Source organism: Bos indicus, chromosome 10, assembly GCF_029378745.1.
Source record: "Bos indicus isolate NIAB-ARS_2022 breed Sahiwal x Tharparkar chromosome 10, NIAB-ARS_B.indTharparkar_mat_pri_1.0, whole genome shotgun sequence".
NCBI lineage: Eukaryota > Metazoa > Chordata > Mammalia > Artiodactyla > Bovidae > Bos > Bos indicus.
This window is the reverse complement of record NC_091769.1, coordinates 100,570,226-100,585,140: the sequence shown is the minus strand read 5'-3', so window position 1 is coordinate 100,585,140 and position 14,915 is coordinate 100,570,226. Positions and strand designations below refer to the sequence as shown.

Below are 14,915 nucleotides of genomic sequence, written 5' to 3'. Positions count from 1 at the left end.
GTCTGGTTTAATATAGCTGCATCAGCATGGCACCATGGTTTTCCTCCTTTTACTTTTAACCTTTCTTAGTCCTTATGTTTTAGGGTCATCTCTTATAAGTGGCATATGACTTTTTCTTTTAAAGTCTGCGTTAATGATCTTCACCTTTCAATGGAGATACTAGCCTATTTTAAATGATATATGTGGACTTGTTTCTACCATCTCAGTTAGCCTTTTTTGCAAACTTTCTTTGCCCCCACTTCCCAGATTCCTTTCTGACTCAGTTTTGTTTTCGTTGCTGTACCTGCTTTTGGCCTTGCTGTGTGCTCACTGCTGCGGGCTTTGTCTGGGTGTTGAGAGCAGGGCGGCTCTCTCGCTGCACACACAGGCTTCTCGCTGCTGTGTCTTCTCTTGCTGCAGATTGTAGGCTCTGCACAGGCCCAGTATCTGTGGCCCACGGGCTTAGCTGCTCCAAGGCACGTGGGGTCTCCTGGACCAGGGATCAAACCTATGTCTCCTGCATTGGCAGGCAGATTCTTCACCACTGAGCTCCAGGGAAGCCCACTAACATTGTTTTAAATTGACCATGATTTTTCTACTTGTCATTCCTCCCGGCCGCCCCAATGGTTTATAAGTTATATAGAACTTTCTGTTCTTCCAGTGTTGATCCTAGAACTTTTAGCATGAATATTTTAAAATGGACAGTTAATCAGTATCGTTAACCTCCTGCTCAGTCAAGGCCTCTGGGATGCTTCAACTTCTGTTCTCTCCACCTCCGAAATAACATGCTGCATTTAAATGTCTGGGACTTGAGCTCTATTTCGTATTTCAGTTTCTTTAAGTCAGCTATTATCGTTGGCCCTCCATATCCATAGGTTCTGCGTCCATGGATTCAATCGACTGCTGATAGAAAATATTAGGAAATAGAAAGAATTCCAGAAAGTTCCAAAAATCAAGGCTTCCTTGCCCTGTGCACTGGCAGTTGTTGGCATGGCGCGCATCCGCACGTTGTACTCGGCACCGTACTCGATCCTGGGGTGATGTGAAATGCATTGCAGGACCTGCCTAGGTTCTAAGCACATACTGTACCATTTTGTAAAAGGGACTTGAGATTTTGATATCTGTGGGGACCTGGAGCCAAAACCCCCCCAGACACCAGGGGACAGCTTGGTGCCACCAAGGGTCGCTACTTGAGTCCATTTCCTTTGCTTAGCACTTTTTTTCTCTTGCGTCTGAGACCTTTCTTGCGTCTGGCTTTCATCCCACTTGTGTTTTATGTGGGTACATAGTGGATCTGCGGTGCTGTGCTAGTTTCCAGCGTGCAGCAAACGATTCCGTCACCCAGCGCGTGCGCCCGTGCTCCTTCAGTCTTCCCCGTGTAGGCTGTCACTAACACAGAGTCCTGAGTGCGTTCCCTGTGCTCCACAGGAGGTCCTTGTCGGGTCTCCATTTTATATATAGACAGACGCATGTGGGTTTAGTCCCAGCCTTCCCCCTTTGCTAACCGTAAGTCTGTTTTCTCTTTTTTTCCTGAAAAATGCTCTTAAGAAGGTCCTATCACTGAGTATCTGCTTTTAATCAAAGTCTTGACTTTTTGTCTGAAAATATTTTTATTTTGCCTTCTTTCTTGCTGTCATTCAGTTGCTAAGTCATGTCCGGCTCTGCGACCCCGTGGACTGAGTGACGCACGGAGGGCTTCCCTGTCCTTCACTGTCTCCCGGGGTTTGCTCAAGTTCATGTCCATGGAGTCGGTGATGCTGTCTAACCATCTCATCCTCTGCCACCCTCTTCTTTTGCCTTCAGCCTCTCACTGGGCCGTCGTTCCCAGACGATAGTATTGTAGTTGGACAGCTACTTTTTCTCTCTCGTTTTGACATTACTGTTCTACCTCATCTGAGTCACTGGTTTATCTTAACTACTCCTCTTCCTTAAGTGCTGTGTCTCCTTTCTCGTACTCCAAAGCCTGTGTGTGTGTGTGTGTGTGTGTGTGTGTGTGTGTGTGTGAGAGATGTCTGTGATGACTTAATCTATCTAGGTGTGCATTTCTTTGTATCCTCCATGGGACTTGTTGGCTTTCTGAATCTGAAGATTGGTAACGTTCGTAGCAGCTAGGAAATCCTCAGCCATTTCCTGCTGTGGGATTGGTTCTTCTGCATTTCTCCTTCACTCTGGACCTCCAGTTGCGTTTGGTTGGATGCTCTTGTTGTATTCTGCATTGCCCAGCCTCTCTTCCATGTTTCCCATCTCTTATCTCTCTCCGCTGCAGTTCCTATAATGTCTTTAGATCCATCTTTCAATTGACTTAATTTTTTATTTGTTTGTTTTCCACAATTCAATTGCATTGAGTTTTTTAATTTCAGGAATTATATTTTTCAGCTCTGGAAATTCTGTTTGAGGCATCCCCAAATCAAGTCCGCTTGGTTTTAGTAATCCAGTGTTTGTAATATTTGCCAATTCCCTCTTTAATTTTTGTTTTTTTTGGTACATACATTATATTCTTTGTCTAATTGTTGCAGTATTTTCAGACTTTACAGTTCAGATTCTATGGGGTTTTTTTTCTTTTTTCTGTTTTCTTGTACAGTAGCTTATTTCTTTTGTATTTAATTATTTTTTTTCTTTTAATTGTGAACCTGTGTTCTTTAAAGTCTTATCTGTGAGAGTTCTTTGTGGACTGGGTTTGAAGTATGTTCTTCCACAAAGGGTTTGTGTTTTCCTCTAGTAGGCACCACTGGGCACTTTAAACTGAATATAGCTTGGGGTCTGTTGCTCCACACGGTAGAATTCTGGCCTCACACCCACAAGACTTCAGACTCGTGGCTTAAAACTCTCAAGGGAGGCTCTTGTTTGCAGTTCCATCTGGAGCTGAGGTCAGGCTGGCCTTTATGCCACTGTCTGCCACCGATTCCCCAGGATCTCACCGAAGGCCTCATCATTCAAGGGTCCCGCGTTTTACGTGGCGTTTTTACATTTCTACTTTCCTAGTGGGCTGTTTATGGCAGCCCACTCCAGTGCTCTTGCCCGGAGAATCCCAGGGACGGGGGAGCCTGGTGGGCTGCAGTCCATGGGGTCGCACAGAGTTGGACACGACTGAAGCGACTTGGCAGCAGCAGCAGCGGGCTATTTGGTGATTTTAGGTTATAAGCTCCTATGATTCAGCCTGATATGCAGGCATCCTGACGGCCTTGGGGTGGGTTGCTGTCTTCAGGAGAGGTTTTGCTTTGTGAACTTGTGCTGGGAGCCTAGGGAGCAATGCGTCTGAGGGCACTTTAACCCCCCGAGGGGCCACAGTAACCCGGGAGCTGCCCGAGTCCTTCCCCCTGCAGCAGCCTCCCCCCAGGTTTGGGCTCCTGGCCCAGGGCTGGCGGCGGCATTTGCTCCACAAAGCCCTGCCTTCCTTACATGCCTGCTGCTCACTTTTCAGATTTTGTCTTTTTTTGTAAGATTTTCATCTGTGTGTGTGTGTGAAGTTCTTTTGGTCTGTGTGCATTTCCATGGATCTCCACGATTCCCCTTATTTGCCAAGGAATCCAGCAAATGACTAAAAACACATCGCTGTCCTTCCCCTGGGGTCTTTTGTATGGCAGTTGGAAGAAGCCTTCCGAATGTCTTTCTGCCACCAGCTGGGAACGGAAGCGCCTGGTCAGCTCTCGTCCTCTGTGTCTTCCTACCTGTGGTCCGTTTTGGACAAAAGCACCGCACAGCGAGCACTGCTCCTATAATCCTCTTAACCTGCTTCTCTTCACACTTGGCAAAAGACCGGAGTTCTCAAGTAAACCCCTAAGAAGGACGACTTCGCCACACATGCTCCCCTCCAGTTGAAAGCCATCAGCTCCAGAGGGAACCCTAGTGCACAGGCGGAAGGGTCGACACGCGGAGGTGCTGTGGTAACGGAACAAATCGTGAGCGAGTCCAAGACCAGCAAAACGGCCGTGTCTGACCAGAAGCCGTCCCTGAACCTGTGGGTGGCGAGGGGTGCTCGTTGTCACCCTGAACTAATGTGATTTCTCAACTTGCATGTTGAGTGTTTCCCACCGATTTGACAAGAGGATTAATACCGGGTTTTTATTTGAGATGAGTAACACATGGTTCTGTGGGGTCCCAGTGAAGTCAGGTGGCTTGAATTTATGCTAACAGGATCGTCGTGAGTATCGTTCCTTAGAAAACGAAGCTAAAAATGGCAGGCGCTTCAGACATACCCCATGTTGATTTTGATGAACGGTATTTGAGGAGGCGGTTGGAAGTTCTTCCTCCTCCAACGTAATATGTTCAGCCTGCCTGGTTTCTTTGTAAAGTAGCTGGCATCCTGCAATGACGGACCCTGCAGCAGGAGGTGTCTGACACCGGTCAGTGCAGCCGGCCTGCCTGCACCATGAGCAGCGCTGCTTCGAGTGATTAATATTTGAAGGAGCTTGTCGCTTCCTGCTGAGTGTGTGTGTAATTTATGGATTATGAGCCCGTCGTAAAATCTCAGAGAAAGCTAACTGTATCACGTGAGAGAAAGATGCATTTATATTTTAACTCTAACTCCCTGAAGTTCTCTCTGTGTGCCCGTTTTTATCCAAAGGTATCGTCAATGTGCTGGTTTCCCGTCTCCGTCACAGGAAGCTTCCTTCCCAGGGAGGCCGGGGATACACTGCAGTCTCCTGTTTGGGCCATCTTTGAGGGCCAGCAGGGTTGCCCTGAACCAGTCACAGGGTTCCCTGAGTTTGTTCTGTCTGTCTGTCTGTGAGGCGGTGGAGTGGGGCTGGGGTTGCAGGGCATGGATCTTGGGACCGTGCTTGGAGTGCAGTGTGTTTTCCGTGGAAGCAGAGACCCTGCCCCACACCGCCTCGAATTCACAGGCTTGGGAAGTGATTTGCTTGTTTCTTTTCCTTCACTTCCTGTGATGCCTTTAAGAAGGTCTCAGTGCGCTGCTCTCGCGCTTGCGTATATCTTGTTCTTTTTTAAAGTATATTTGATTTACAGTGCTGTGTTAATTACTGCTGCTAAGTTGCTTCAGTCATGTCCGACTCTGTGCGACCCCATAGATGGCAGCCCAGCAGGCTCCCCCGTCCCTGGGATTCTTCAGGCAAGAACACTGGAGTGGGTTGCCATTTCCTTCTCCAGTGCGTGAAAGTGAAGCTATTCAGTCGTGTCCGACTCTTTGCCACCCCAGCGACTGCAGCCCACCAGGCTCCCTCGTCCCTGGGATTCTCCAGGCAGGAGTGCTGGGGTGGGGTGCCGTCGCCTTCTCCCGTGTTGATTACTGCTGTATAGCAAAGGGATTCATTTACACACATATCTGTGTTCAGTTGCTTCAGTCCTGTCCAAAGCTTTGCGACCCCATGGACTGTATCCCACCAGGCCAGAATACTGGAGTGGGTTGCTATTCCCTTCTCCAGAGAATCTTCCTGAACCAGGGAGCCTGGGTCCCCTGCACAGCAGGCATATTCTTTACCACTGAGCTACCTGGGAAGCCCTATACAAACATAGATATATATACACAGTCTTCTTTTTGATATTCTTTTCCATTATGGCTTAGGCTTGTTTATGTCCTTGAAAGAAGGAGAGAGAAAGAAGCTCTCAGGTTCAGAACCCCCGCTCTTGTATGGACGGAAGTGAAAGGCAGCACCTGCTTTCTTTCTGGTGTGTTTCTCCCTGTCTCTACCCAACACCCCAGACTTTTTACTTAAAAGAAGGGTTAGCCTGTGGGAAAGGAGGAGAAGCACAGGGAGCAGCACGTATGCCTCTCGCCTGGACTCACGGAGAGTTCGTCTTTCACACTGCTTGCCTTTTTCTTGACTCTTGCTCCCAGAATCCTCTCCCTCTCCACAGCACCACACTGCCCTTCCCCAGGGCCACCTCCTCAGGGAGTGTCCAGGAAGGCCCCCCAGACCGCCTGCTCTCTGCCGCACAATCCTACCTGCTCCAGCACGCTGGTGGACACTCCCCAGACCACCTGCTCTCTGCCGCACAATCCCACCTGCTCCAGCACGCTGGTGGACACTCCCCAGGTTGCCTGCTCCAGCGCTCGCTCAGTGTCTCCTGCGGGGGTCCCCTCCCTGCTTGGCACCAAGCTAGGCCCTGAGAACATCCCAGGGGCCGGGCCCTGCCTTGTGCGGCTGACCCTCTCACGGGAACCATCACACAGTCCGTGATGATGGTGAGAAGTGCTGGCCATGGAGGGAGTTCGGGGTGCTGACAGTTGGGGCAGTTGGGACAGGTGTATCCACAATCCCAAGATGTAGAAATGTTTTCATTGGTGGGCGAGCCAGTGGGAAAGGGGGCCAGTGTGGTGCAGCAGAAAGTTCCCCCCACCCCGCCCAGAGCCCCCAGCCCCCACACCCACAGCCAGACGCCGTGTCCCCCACAGGCCTCCGTGCCCTCTCTCTGCCCCCTGCAGCTGTAAGTGACCCCCCTCCATGAGTGTTCCTCCCCAATCGCCTCACTGCCGGCCCCTCCTGTGCGCCGGGCAGACAGGATCCACGGCTGTCCACACAGCGTGTGGCCGAACTCCACGGACGCATCACGGTCCTCGCTGGTCCAGACAGCGGCCGGCATCACCCACATTGCACAGCCCCGTGAAGCGGGGTGGGGCACGGGGTGCAGATACTGTGTCCCTTTTGCCAAAAAGAAAGCCAAGGGAGGTCCGTCCCCTGCTCGGACATACGGGCATGACGACATACTCGGAGGTGTGACAGTCCTCTTGAGTTCTGGTGGGAACGCATAGGTGATCTGGTTACAGGGCAAATCAGAAAAGAGCAAGAGTCGGTCTGGTGGTGTAGCTGAGAGCTCGAAAGTCAGGCTTTGCTTCCCATTCCTGCTCTTCTGATGAGCTGTGTGGCTTTAAGTAAATCACCAAACTTGCCCAGACCTCACCTGTAGCATCTATAGAATAAGGATGCTAACAGAACCACTTTAGAGTTGAATGCGATCTTCTCTGCAGATACAGCAAGGCGCCTGGCAGGTGGTCAGTTTAGTAGAGGGGAGCTTGTTGTGTTGCGTCTGTGTAACCATGACTTGCTTCTCTGATCATCTGTGAGCATCCTTGTGAGTGTCTGGATCTCATGCCGCCTGGGCTGTGTCCCCTGGGGACCCCCACCCTAAGGCCGCGCATCCACATGAGGGGTGGCGTGAGTGGATGAGGGAGGGGCCGTGGCAGCGAGGAGCTGTCACCCAGGGCAGGCACCTCTTTTTCCCTGAACACCAGGTTTAGGCTGCTGACAAAGTCTCCTGGCTCTGTCTTAGAGGAGAGCAGGCTTTTTTCCTCGGAAGGACCCAGCCAGCGTCGCCCGGTGGTGTCTCTGCCGCGCACTGGCGGGCACGTGAAACCCAGCACAGCTTGTTTCTTACAGTTTATCAGGAGAGATTGTGCTTCCACCGCCGTCACAGCAAGAGAGCGTTGCTTTGACGCCTCAGCCGCTCGAATGGAGTGATCGTGTCCACGGCGGGAGGTCAGCGGGATTTCGGGCCTCAGCCTCAGGGCAGAGGCTCCTGTTGGCAGACCGCTGGCCGGTGTCCCTGCATCTGCTCCGAGAGCTCGGGGGGCTGCCGGGGGGCTGCTCCAGGGGGTTTAACGGTGTCCTCTCTCGTCCCCGCCCTGCAGGAACGGCCTCCCCGGCTGCCGCCTGCGGACTGAGAGCGAGCCGGCGTGCGGCTCCCCGGTGGTCAGCGGGGACCCCAAGGAGGACCACACCTATAGCAGCGCCAAGGCCGCCGCCGCCCGCAGCGCCTCGCCCGCCAGCGACTGCGCCTCGTCCTCCTCGGCCGACGAGCCCGACGAGGTCGCCGCCAAGGGGGGCCCGGAGGGCAGCGAGGGCAGCTGCCCCAGCCGCGAGAGCCACAGCGAGCCGGAGGAGGACGGCCGGCCGCGCGGCCCCCGGGAGGCCCCGGGCGACGGCGGCCCCGCGCACAAGAAGCGGCCGCCCGCGGCCAAGGCGCGGAAGGTGCCCAGCGACACGCTGCCCCTCAAAAAGAGACGCACGGAGAAGCCCCCCGAGAGCGACGACGAGGAGATGAAGGAGGCGGCGGGCTCGCTCCTGCACCTGGCGGGCATCCGGTCCTGCCTGAACAACATCACCAATCGGACGGCAAAGGGGCAGAAGGAGCAGAAGGAAACCGCGAAAAATTAACAGAAACAAGTCACTGATTTGTTTTGAACTTACGGCCATTTGGTTTCAGCATGTCAGGAGATTTCTAATGATTTGTGGCAATATCAGCAATTTATTCTTTTTTTCTTTTTCCTTTGGTTTGGTTTTCTTTCTTTTCTTTCCTTTTTTTTTTTTAATTTGCCCCCCCCCCCCTTGGTTTTGGACCCTTAAGAATTTTATGTTGAAAGGAGATTGAAGCCATAGAACTCATATTGACACTCAGCCGTTTTACAAAAGCTTTTCATTACCTGAAGACAAAACCGAAAAAGCCAAAATGACCATTGCTTCCTCCAGCTTGTCTCAGAATCCCGCGGCTGAATCCACAGGGACGCAGCGGGAACGCCGCGGGGACACACACCCAGCGCTAGAAGGCACGTGTGCAAGGTCACCGTCGATCAGGCCCAACCTTTAGGTTTAAGAGGTCAGGGTGTGCACCCAGCTGGGGTCAGTGAGTGAGCCCACGTAAGGCAACTGAGGAGACGGAAGGACCCCTGGTCCCCCTAGGAGCAGACCCAGGCTCGTGGCACTGGGGCATCAGATGATGCCAGGAGAAGCCTTGGTGTGGCTCCAGCATGCAGTGTGAGGTGGGAGCAGGGCGGTCACCAGTCGTCTGTGCTTCTTAACCACGAAGCCCAGTAGCATCTCCGCAGGCGAACACTGGACCGCTCTTGTTCACCAGGTCTCAGTGACTCATGAGAAGAAACTGGGTCAGTTTTTAATGATGTTGCTGATCATTGGATTCTGTTCTGTATTAAATGAAAAGCAGGTTACACAAGCCATAAGCCTGAAGGTTGGTCCTGCTCATATGCACCTGTGCACACACACACACACCACACACACGGAAGAGGGGAAAAAAAAAAACTGATGCAAAAAACAAGCTGTCTTCTTAACTGCCCAAGTGAAAATCAAGTTCCAAGAAATTACCATAGCTGTTAAGGAAATAATGGTACAAAACTTTTTCTGTCTGTCAAAACCATTTGATCCAAGTGAAAACAAAAAGCTGCGGACCTGCCATTAGTATTGTGTATTTTTAAAAGATGAAAGGCACACTGATGGACAAACTAAAGTAAAATATGGCAAAAAAGAAAAACAAAACTCCTATACTGCCCTCAAAATGGAGTTTGCAATTAACGTCAGTCAGTATTCATCTTTGCAAAAATCAAAATGATTTCCACATTCAGCCGTGTAGCCAGCAGAAATTTCTGATCCACAATGCATGGAATTCCTTTGAAAAAAGAAAAAGAAAAAAAAAATCACAAAAACACAAACTTTTTTTTATTCAAAAATAACAAAGTTCTTGTAAGGTAAATAATGTATTTAGCATGAAGCATGAATTATTTTCATATAAATATAGAAAATAGAGAAAAGGCTATGCCTCTAATTTTTAAGCCCTTAGGCTTAGAGGTTCTTTTGGTTTTCTTCTTTTTTTCTTTTTTTTTTCTTTCCTTTCCTTTAATTTTTTTCGCTTTTTTGTTTTTTTGTTTTTTTTCTTTTCCTTTTTTCCGATTATTTTGTTTTGGTTTTTTGAAGCAGGTGTTTAAGGTTTAACCTTCTTCAGGGACAAATTCTGACTGTTGGGGAGCTTACTCTGCAATACAAAAATCTCTTCATGTTCTGGTAGGGCCTGGATGGCGGCGCTCTGGATTGCCTTGTCTGCACTTCAGCCCCCGGCCCCTCTGATTCTCTGTTGAAAAGTGTGTCCTTTCTCTCTGTCTGTGCATGTTTACCATGACGCAATAATCTGAGGGCAAACTGAGTCGTGAGTGTGTATGATAGAATCAAGAGAAGTAAGGGACACTGGCTTGAGAAAACCAGGACTGAGATTTGGTTTCTAGGGGAAAAGGCAGTGAACGATTATGCAATTCGCCAGGAGAAGGGGAAACACGCCTGGGCCTTATCGGATGAGGGTGTGAGTTAGGGTGCCCGGGACGGAGAAGTGCGCGGGCCTGGGAGGGCCCGGCCTGCAGACGCCCCCGACGCCGGTCCCGGCGTCCCCGCCGCCCGGGTGCTCGAGCCCACCTGGAGCGACACCCACCCGGGTTGTGGCGCGGCGTTCAGACCACCAGGTGAGGGCGCGCGGCCCGGAAGAAGCTCCTGTTACCTTTGCCTGAAAGAAAGGAGTTAGGGAGATCAGAGGAACCTTTGAAAGAGTGATCTTCCGCCCACACGGAAGGGGATTTTAAAGCGTAAAAACACCTGCTCTCAAGATAGACGGTGAGGGAGAAGGAGGGGACTGGGGTGATCTCCACTTTTTGAAACAGGCGGGGTGGGCGTTGCGGAGCCCTCCGCCCGCCCCGGGCACGGCCCGCAGCCCCAGCGGCCGGGACGGCGGGAGAAGCTAACCCGCGCGTCCTCTTCCCCTGGGCTGCTGATGAGCTGAAAAAAAGATCTACAGCCCTGCGCAGGTCAGACTCATTACTGAACCTGAGTGCGCCCAGCGCGCTTGTGCTGGGCGTGGAGAGATGGGGGTAAGGATGTCTTTTCGAAGCGCCCCGGACCCTCCGTCTCCCCACACCAACGTCTGACACCCCAAAAGCCATCCGCAGCTGCGGGATCCGGGCGGCACTTGGCGGTGTCCCCTCACCAAGCCCCCCTCAGCCACCCAGCCCTCCCAGATCAAATCCAGACTTCCCTCCCGAAAGGCAGAGACAAACATCCAGGACTGTTTTCTGGCGGGGGTTCCTTCGACGGCGACCCCCACCGGTGGGCTGTCTCCCCTCATTTCCTTTTTTCTAAAGGAGCAAAGGCCTCTTTTAGAAAATAATAAAATGCAATGTGTGTGATTTACTTTTCTGATCTCTTTGAGAAATAGAGAAATATCTTATAAAAGTGTGTTCTTAACTCCAGAACCACTCTTTTTGCATAAATACCTCATCGGGCAGCTTTCTAAGTGTTATTTCCTGCGTCTCCTGCAGTCCCTAACACAGGACCTGCTGGGAGACCTAGGGGAAACTTTAGTGAGGGTACTTTTTTCTATTTTTCTTCTGTTTTTGGAGGCATACACATTATGCATAACCAAAACAATGGCTCAATTGTGTTTAACTTTGTATTTCGATTGTTGAGAAAAAAAAAAAACAGTATCGATGTGTCTGTGGCCGTTCATAGTGACTTCATTGCGGAATGAGGTTGTCCATGTCTTTGCCAAGCCGGGGGCAGAGACACCCTCTGTCACCCCCTCCTCCAAGAGCAGTAGAGAATTTAAGCACAAGCCTATTTGTGAAAGAATATTTTGCTCCAGTGTAATTCACTCTAGTCTTGGAATTTCTTCCCAAACATCAGGTGTTCTTTTAGCTTCCAAACTACCCTGTGTACTCATTTAGTCTTGACAAAAATCGCCTAAGCACCGTTCCAGGGGTGTGGTGTTTTTGCTTTGGTTTCTCCTGCTGGGAGAAACGGCGTTTTCGTGTGTCATTCCAGTATCTCACATACTCACGTGGGGCGGGGGGTGGGGGGGCAGTGGGGAACTATAGCAATATTTGAAGATGCTTTTGGGAAACAACCGTGAACTCGTCCGCACCGTGACATCCGCATTTACTTGTTGTCAGTCCTAGGACACGTTTAAGAGACGGAGACTATGCTCTTTCTTCTTAAATGCTATACGCGCAGAAAGTTATTTTTATGCTACTACAGTTGTCTCTTATCTTTACCTAGTACTTTGTGGAAAGGGTCTGCATCATCGATTTTCCCAGCCTTATGATACACCCTAAGCTCCTATTTCCCTCCCCCCTCTCTAAGCAGTATATATATACACACACACATGTGTTCAAGAGTTCTTTGGTCAAATTGTCTATCTGAAACTAAAGTGAACCCACCCCACATCCAGACGATGGTTGGAGAAAACCCTGGCCAAAACAGCTGTGGCAGATTTTAGTCTTGGGGCTGCTTTTTTCAGAAGGACTGTGTGGGAGGCTTCTCCCAAGAGCTGGGTTTTTCCCTGGGAGAGGCACCGGGTGTCTGGCCCTGGCTGAGCGCGGTCGTGAATACCACGTCTCACTGGGGGGGGGGGGGGGGGGGGGGGGCGGGGAGCTTCGGGCTGTGGGCTTTGTAGGGTGAAGACCTTCCAGATGGCCTTTGTCCAGCTCAGTCCTGGGGCCCAAATGCTACCAGCCCCCCATCTCAGTGACCCCTGCCCCACACTCCATACGTGTGGGCCCCCAGCCTCTCATCCAAGAGCTCTCAGAGAAGGAATCAATCTGTACAAGTGACCTGCACGGGAGGGTTTTCCACATGGGATTGGATTCAACTCAATGTGACTTCTCTTTCCCTTTAAACTTGATTCAGGTTGGGACTCGTTTCTTTCTGGTGGATCACAGCTGCCCAGATGTTGCCATTTTCTTTTTTATATTTCTGTAGAGGAGTATTTTTCTTTCATCTTCAGGATTTTTTTTTTTTTTTTTTGCCACCAAAAGAACACATCTGAACTCCGTGTCCCCTCTTGATTGTGACTTAACCAGTGTTGACAGCTCAATCCTTCGTGTCGTAGGTCCCAGCTCGAATACTATATCAAACACTGTTATGCACATAACGCAGCACTGTGATCTAATTTAAATAATACTTTTTTATTATTTATACTACTATATATAATAGACAGCAACACTTTTGCTATATAACCTAAGTGATAACCCTCTTTTTAGTTACCTACCAAAACTCGGGACTTTGGTTTATATTGCAGTTAACACAGTTACAAAGTTGGAATGGTGTCTTTTTTTTCCTTCGTTGTAATGGAATGTGTAAATCAAAGTATATCTGTTGTGTGGTGTTCCCGTCCCTGGAGCCCCGTGAGAATGTCCGCAGGGCGTTCAGTGTTCTATGTAGACCCACCTGCCTTTGTGAACCCATCTGTCAACCCCCCTTCCTTGGAGAGAGTGCCGGTGATGGTGGCCAACTGCTCTCTCTGCCCCCTACTGGTTATTCTTGAATTAAGCACAGACTCCGTTGCTTTTATCATGAATAATGTGTGTGACCTTACAATTCTTCCACAGTTCAGCAAACAAGTGCTATAGTGTCACTGACCAAAAATTAAGGAAGGAAAATCCGATGTTTTAAACGATCCATCTTTTCACGGCCGAAACCAATGTGTCTATGGTGCTGCGTTCTGCTGTCTGTCCTACTTTTGAAATCAGACCTGGGTGAAAGATCACTTCTGACTTAACTGTGATCGTGCTCACAAGTACCCTTCCTGTTCGTTTTGTTAGCGCTGAAATCAAGACTATTTATTTGGAATAGATACAGCAGTGTTTTTCACTTCCTTTGCAACCGTTGAGAACAGCCTTCCCTACCTTTTGCAAGGAATTAATATTCCATATTGGATTCGCAAAGACTTCGATATGGTGTGTCTAGCAAACCTAGAAACTGTCTCTCACCCTTTCACGACTGTGGCCTGAGTTCCCAACCCCTCCCTTTTGTTAGATGAAACTCTTAGCACAAGTTCAGTTATTTAAACGTGCAGCATTGCCCGAGTGTGTGTGTCGAGCCATCGACACAGCTGATTCAGTAACCGCTGTTGTTCACACTCGCTACTGACACTGCCATGGTGACAATGTGGAGGAAGCAAGTATCCGTGTGTGTCTGGGAAGCATTATACACGTGTACATTTTTTTATACTCTGATTCTGTAACATTTCTGAGTTCTGTTTTTGTTTTACAGAAAAATAAATAACAGTGATAAAGCAATCAGAAGACAAGAGGTTTACTCTCAATACTCGGGGTCGTGTGACCTCTGGCCAATAGACCTCCATGGCCAAGTGTATTCACTTAGAGTAATAAGTTTTCAAAAGCCAATTTTCGTCCGTGTTTCTTTCTGTATGAAACTGCCAATATCATGAACAGAAAGGGAGACCCGTAGAGGAGAAAGTGACGTTCGGTCGCGTTTGTGTTGCCTAGAGGAAGAGTGGAAGCAGGCACAGCCCGCCCACCTCGAGGGACCCGATGGCGTTGCTTGGAGGCATCCATACTTGCATTTCGCATCCTTCGTATGTAATCATATTGCCAAAGACAAACTATTTCATCATTTATTGTAAATAACACTTTCCCCCCAGACCTACCATAAGGTTTCTGTGATGTATTGTCTTCCAGTTGCAATAAAAATGACTGAGTTGCATCAATTGAAGAAAGCGCCGCGTAGCATTGTGTGCCCTGCGTCTTCGGAAGCGCACGCTCAGCGGTAAAGTCGGCTGTAGTCTGCGCCTGCGCCGGGCTGCGTGTGCCGTTCCTTTCACGGCTCGGCGCCAGAGCCTCCGCGGCACGTGGCCGTGCCTTTCGCGTTGTGCTCACTCACGCCCAGTCATGCTCACAACCCCATGGACTGTAGCCCGCCGGGCTCTTCTGTCCATGGAATTTTCCAGGCGGGAATACTGAAGTGGGCTGCCGTTTCCTACTCCAGGCGCCCTTCCTGACCCGGGGGTCAAACCCACTGCTCCTGAATTGGCAGGCGGGTTCTTCCCCAACGCGCCACCTGGGAAGCCCAGCCTGTTCTCATACGTGCCTCCTTTGCATCAGGAAACCACACAGCTTCTGTAAACACACAGATTCGCAGCCGAAGGCCGAGCTCACCGGTGGGTCTCAGGAGACTTCTAGGTGTGACCCAAAGCGTCAGGGGACAGCAGGCCTCCCACCATGAACCTGTAGTTCAGACAGACTGTGCCTTTCTTTTGGAAGTCGTCAAGCGATACACTAAAGTTGTGCAGTGGGGCTGGAGCCTGCCAGCCTACCCAGGGCTTCTGCAGATAAGTTGCCAAACCCTGAGACCTCGAGGGCCTCCCAGAGGGAGCTGGGCGGGAGAAGAGTGCCTGGGACAAGCCCAGGCCCA

At 50.3% G+C, this 14,915-nt stretch overlaps 1 protein-coding gene across 14 annotated transcripts in view; it reads left to right on the top strand.

The window, feature by feature from the left end:
• The window catches only part of FOXN3 (forkhead box N3), a 452,985-nt gene extending 438,765 nt beyond the window's left edge, over positions 1-14,220 (top strand). For all 14 annotated transcript variants that reach the window (XM_070796763.1, XM_070796769.1, XM_070796757.1 and 11 more), the window contains one exon: positions 7,565-14,220. In XM_070796763.1, coding sequence (XP_070652864.1) covers positions 7,565-8,090 — 526 coding nt within the window. In that variant the 3' untranslated portion in view covers positions 8,091-14,220. The remainder of the gene's footprint in view (positions 1-7,564) is intronic.
• Positions 14,221-14,915: the final 695 nt, after the last annotated feature.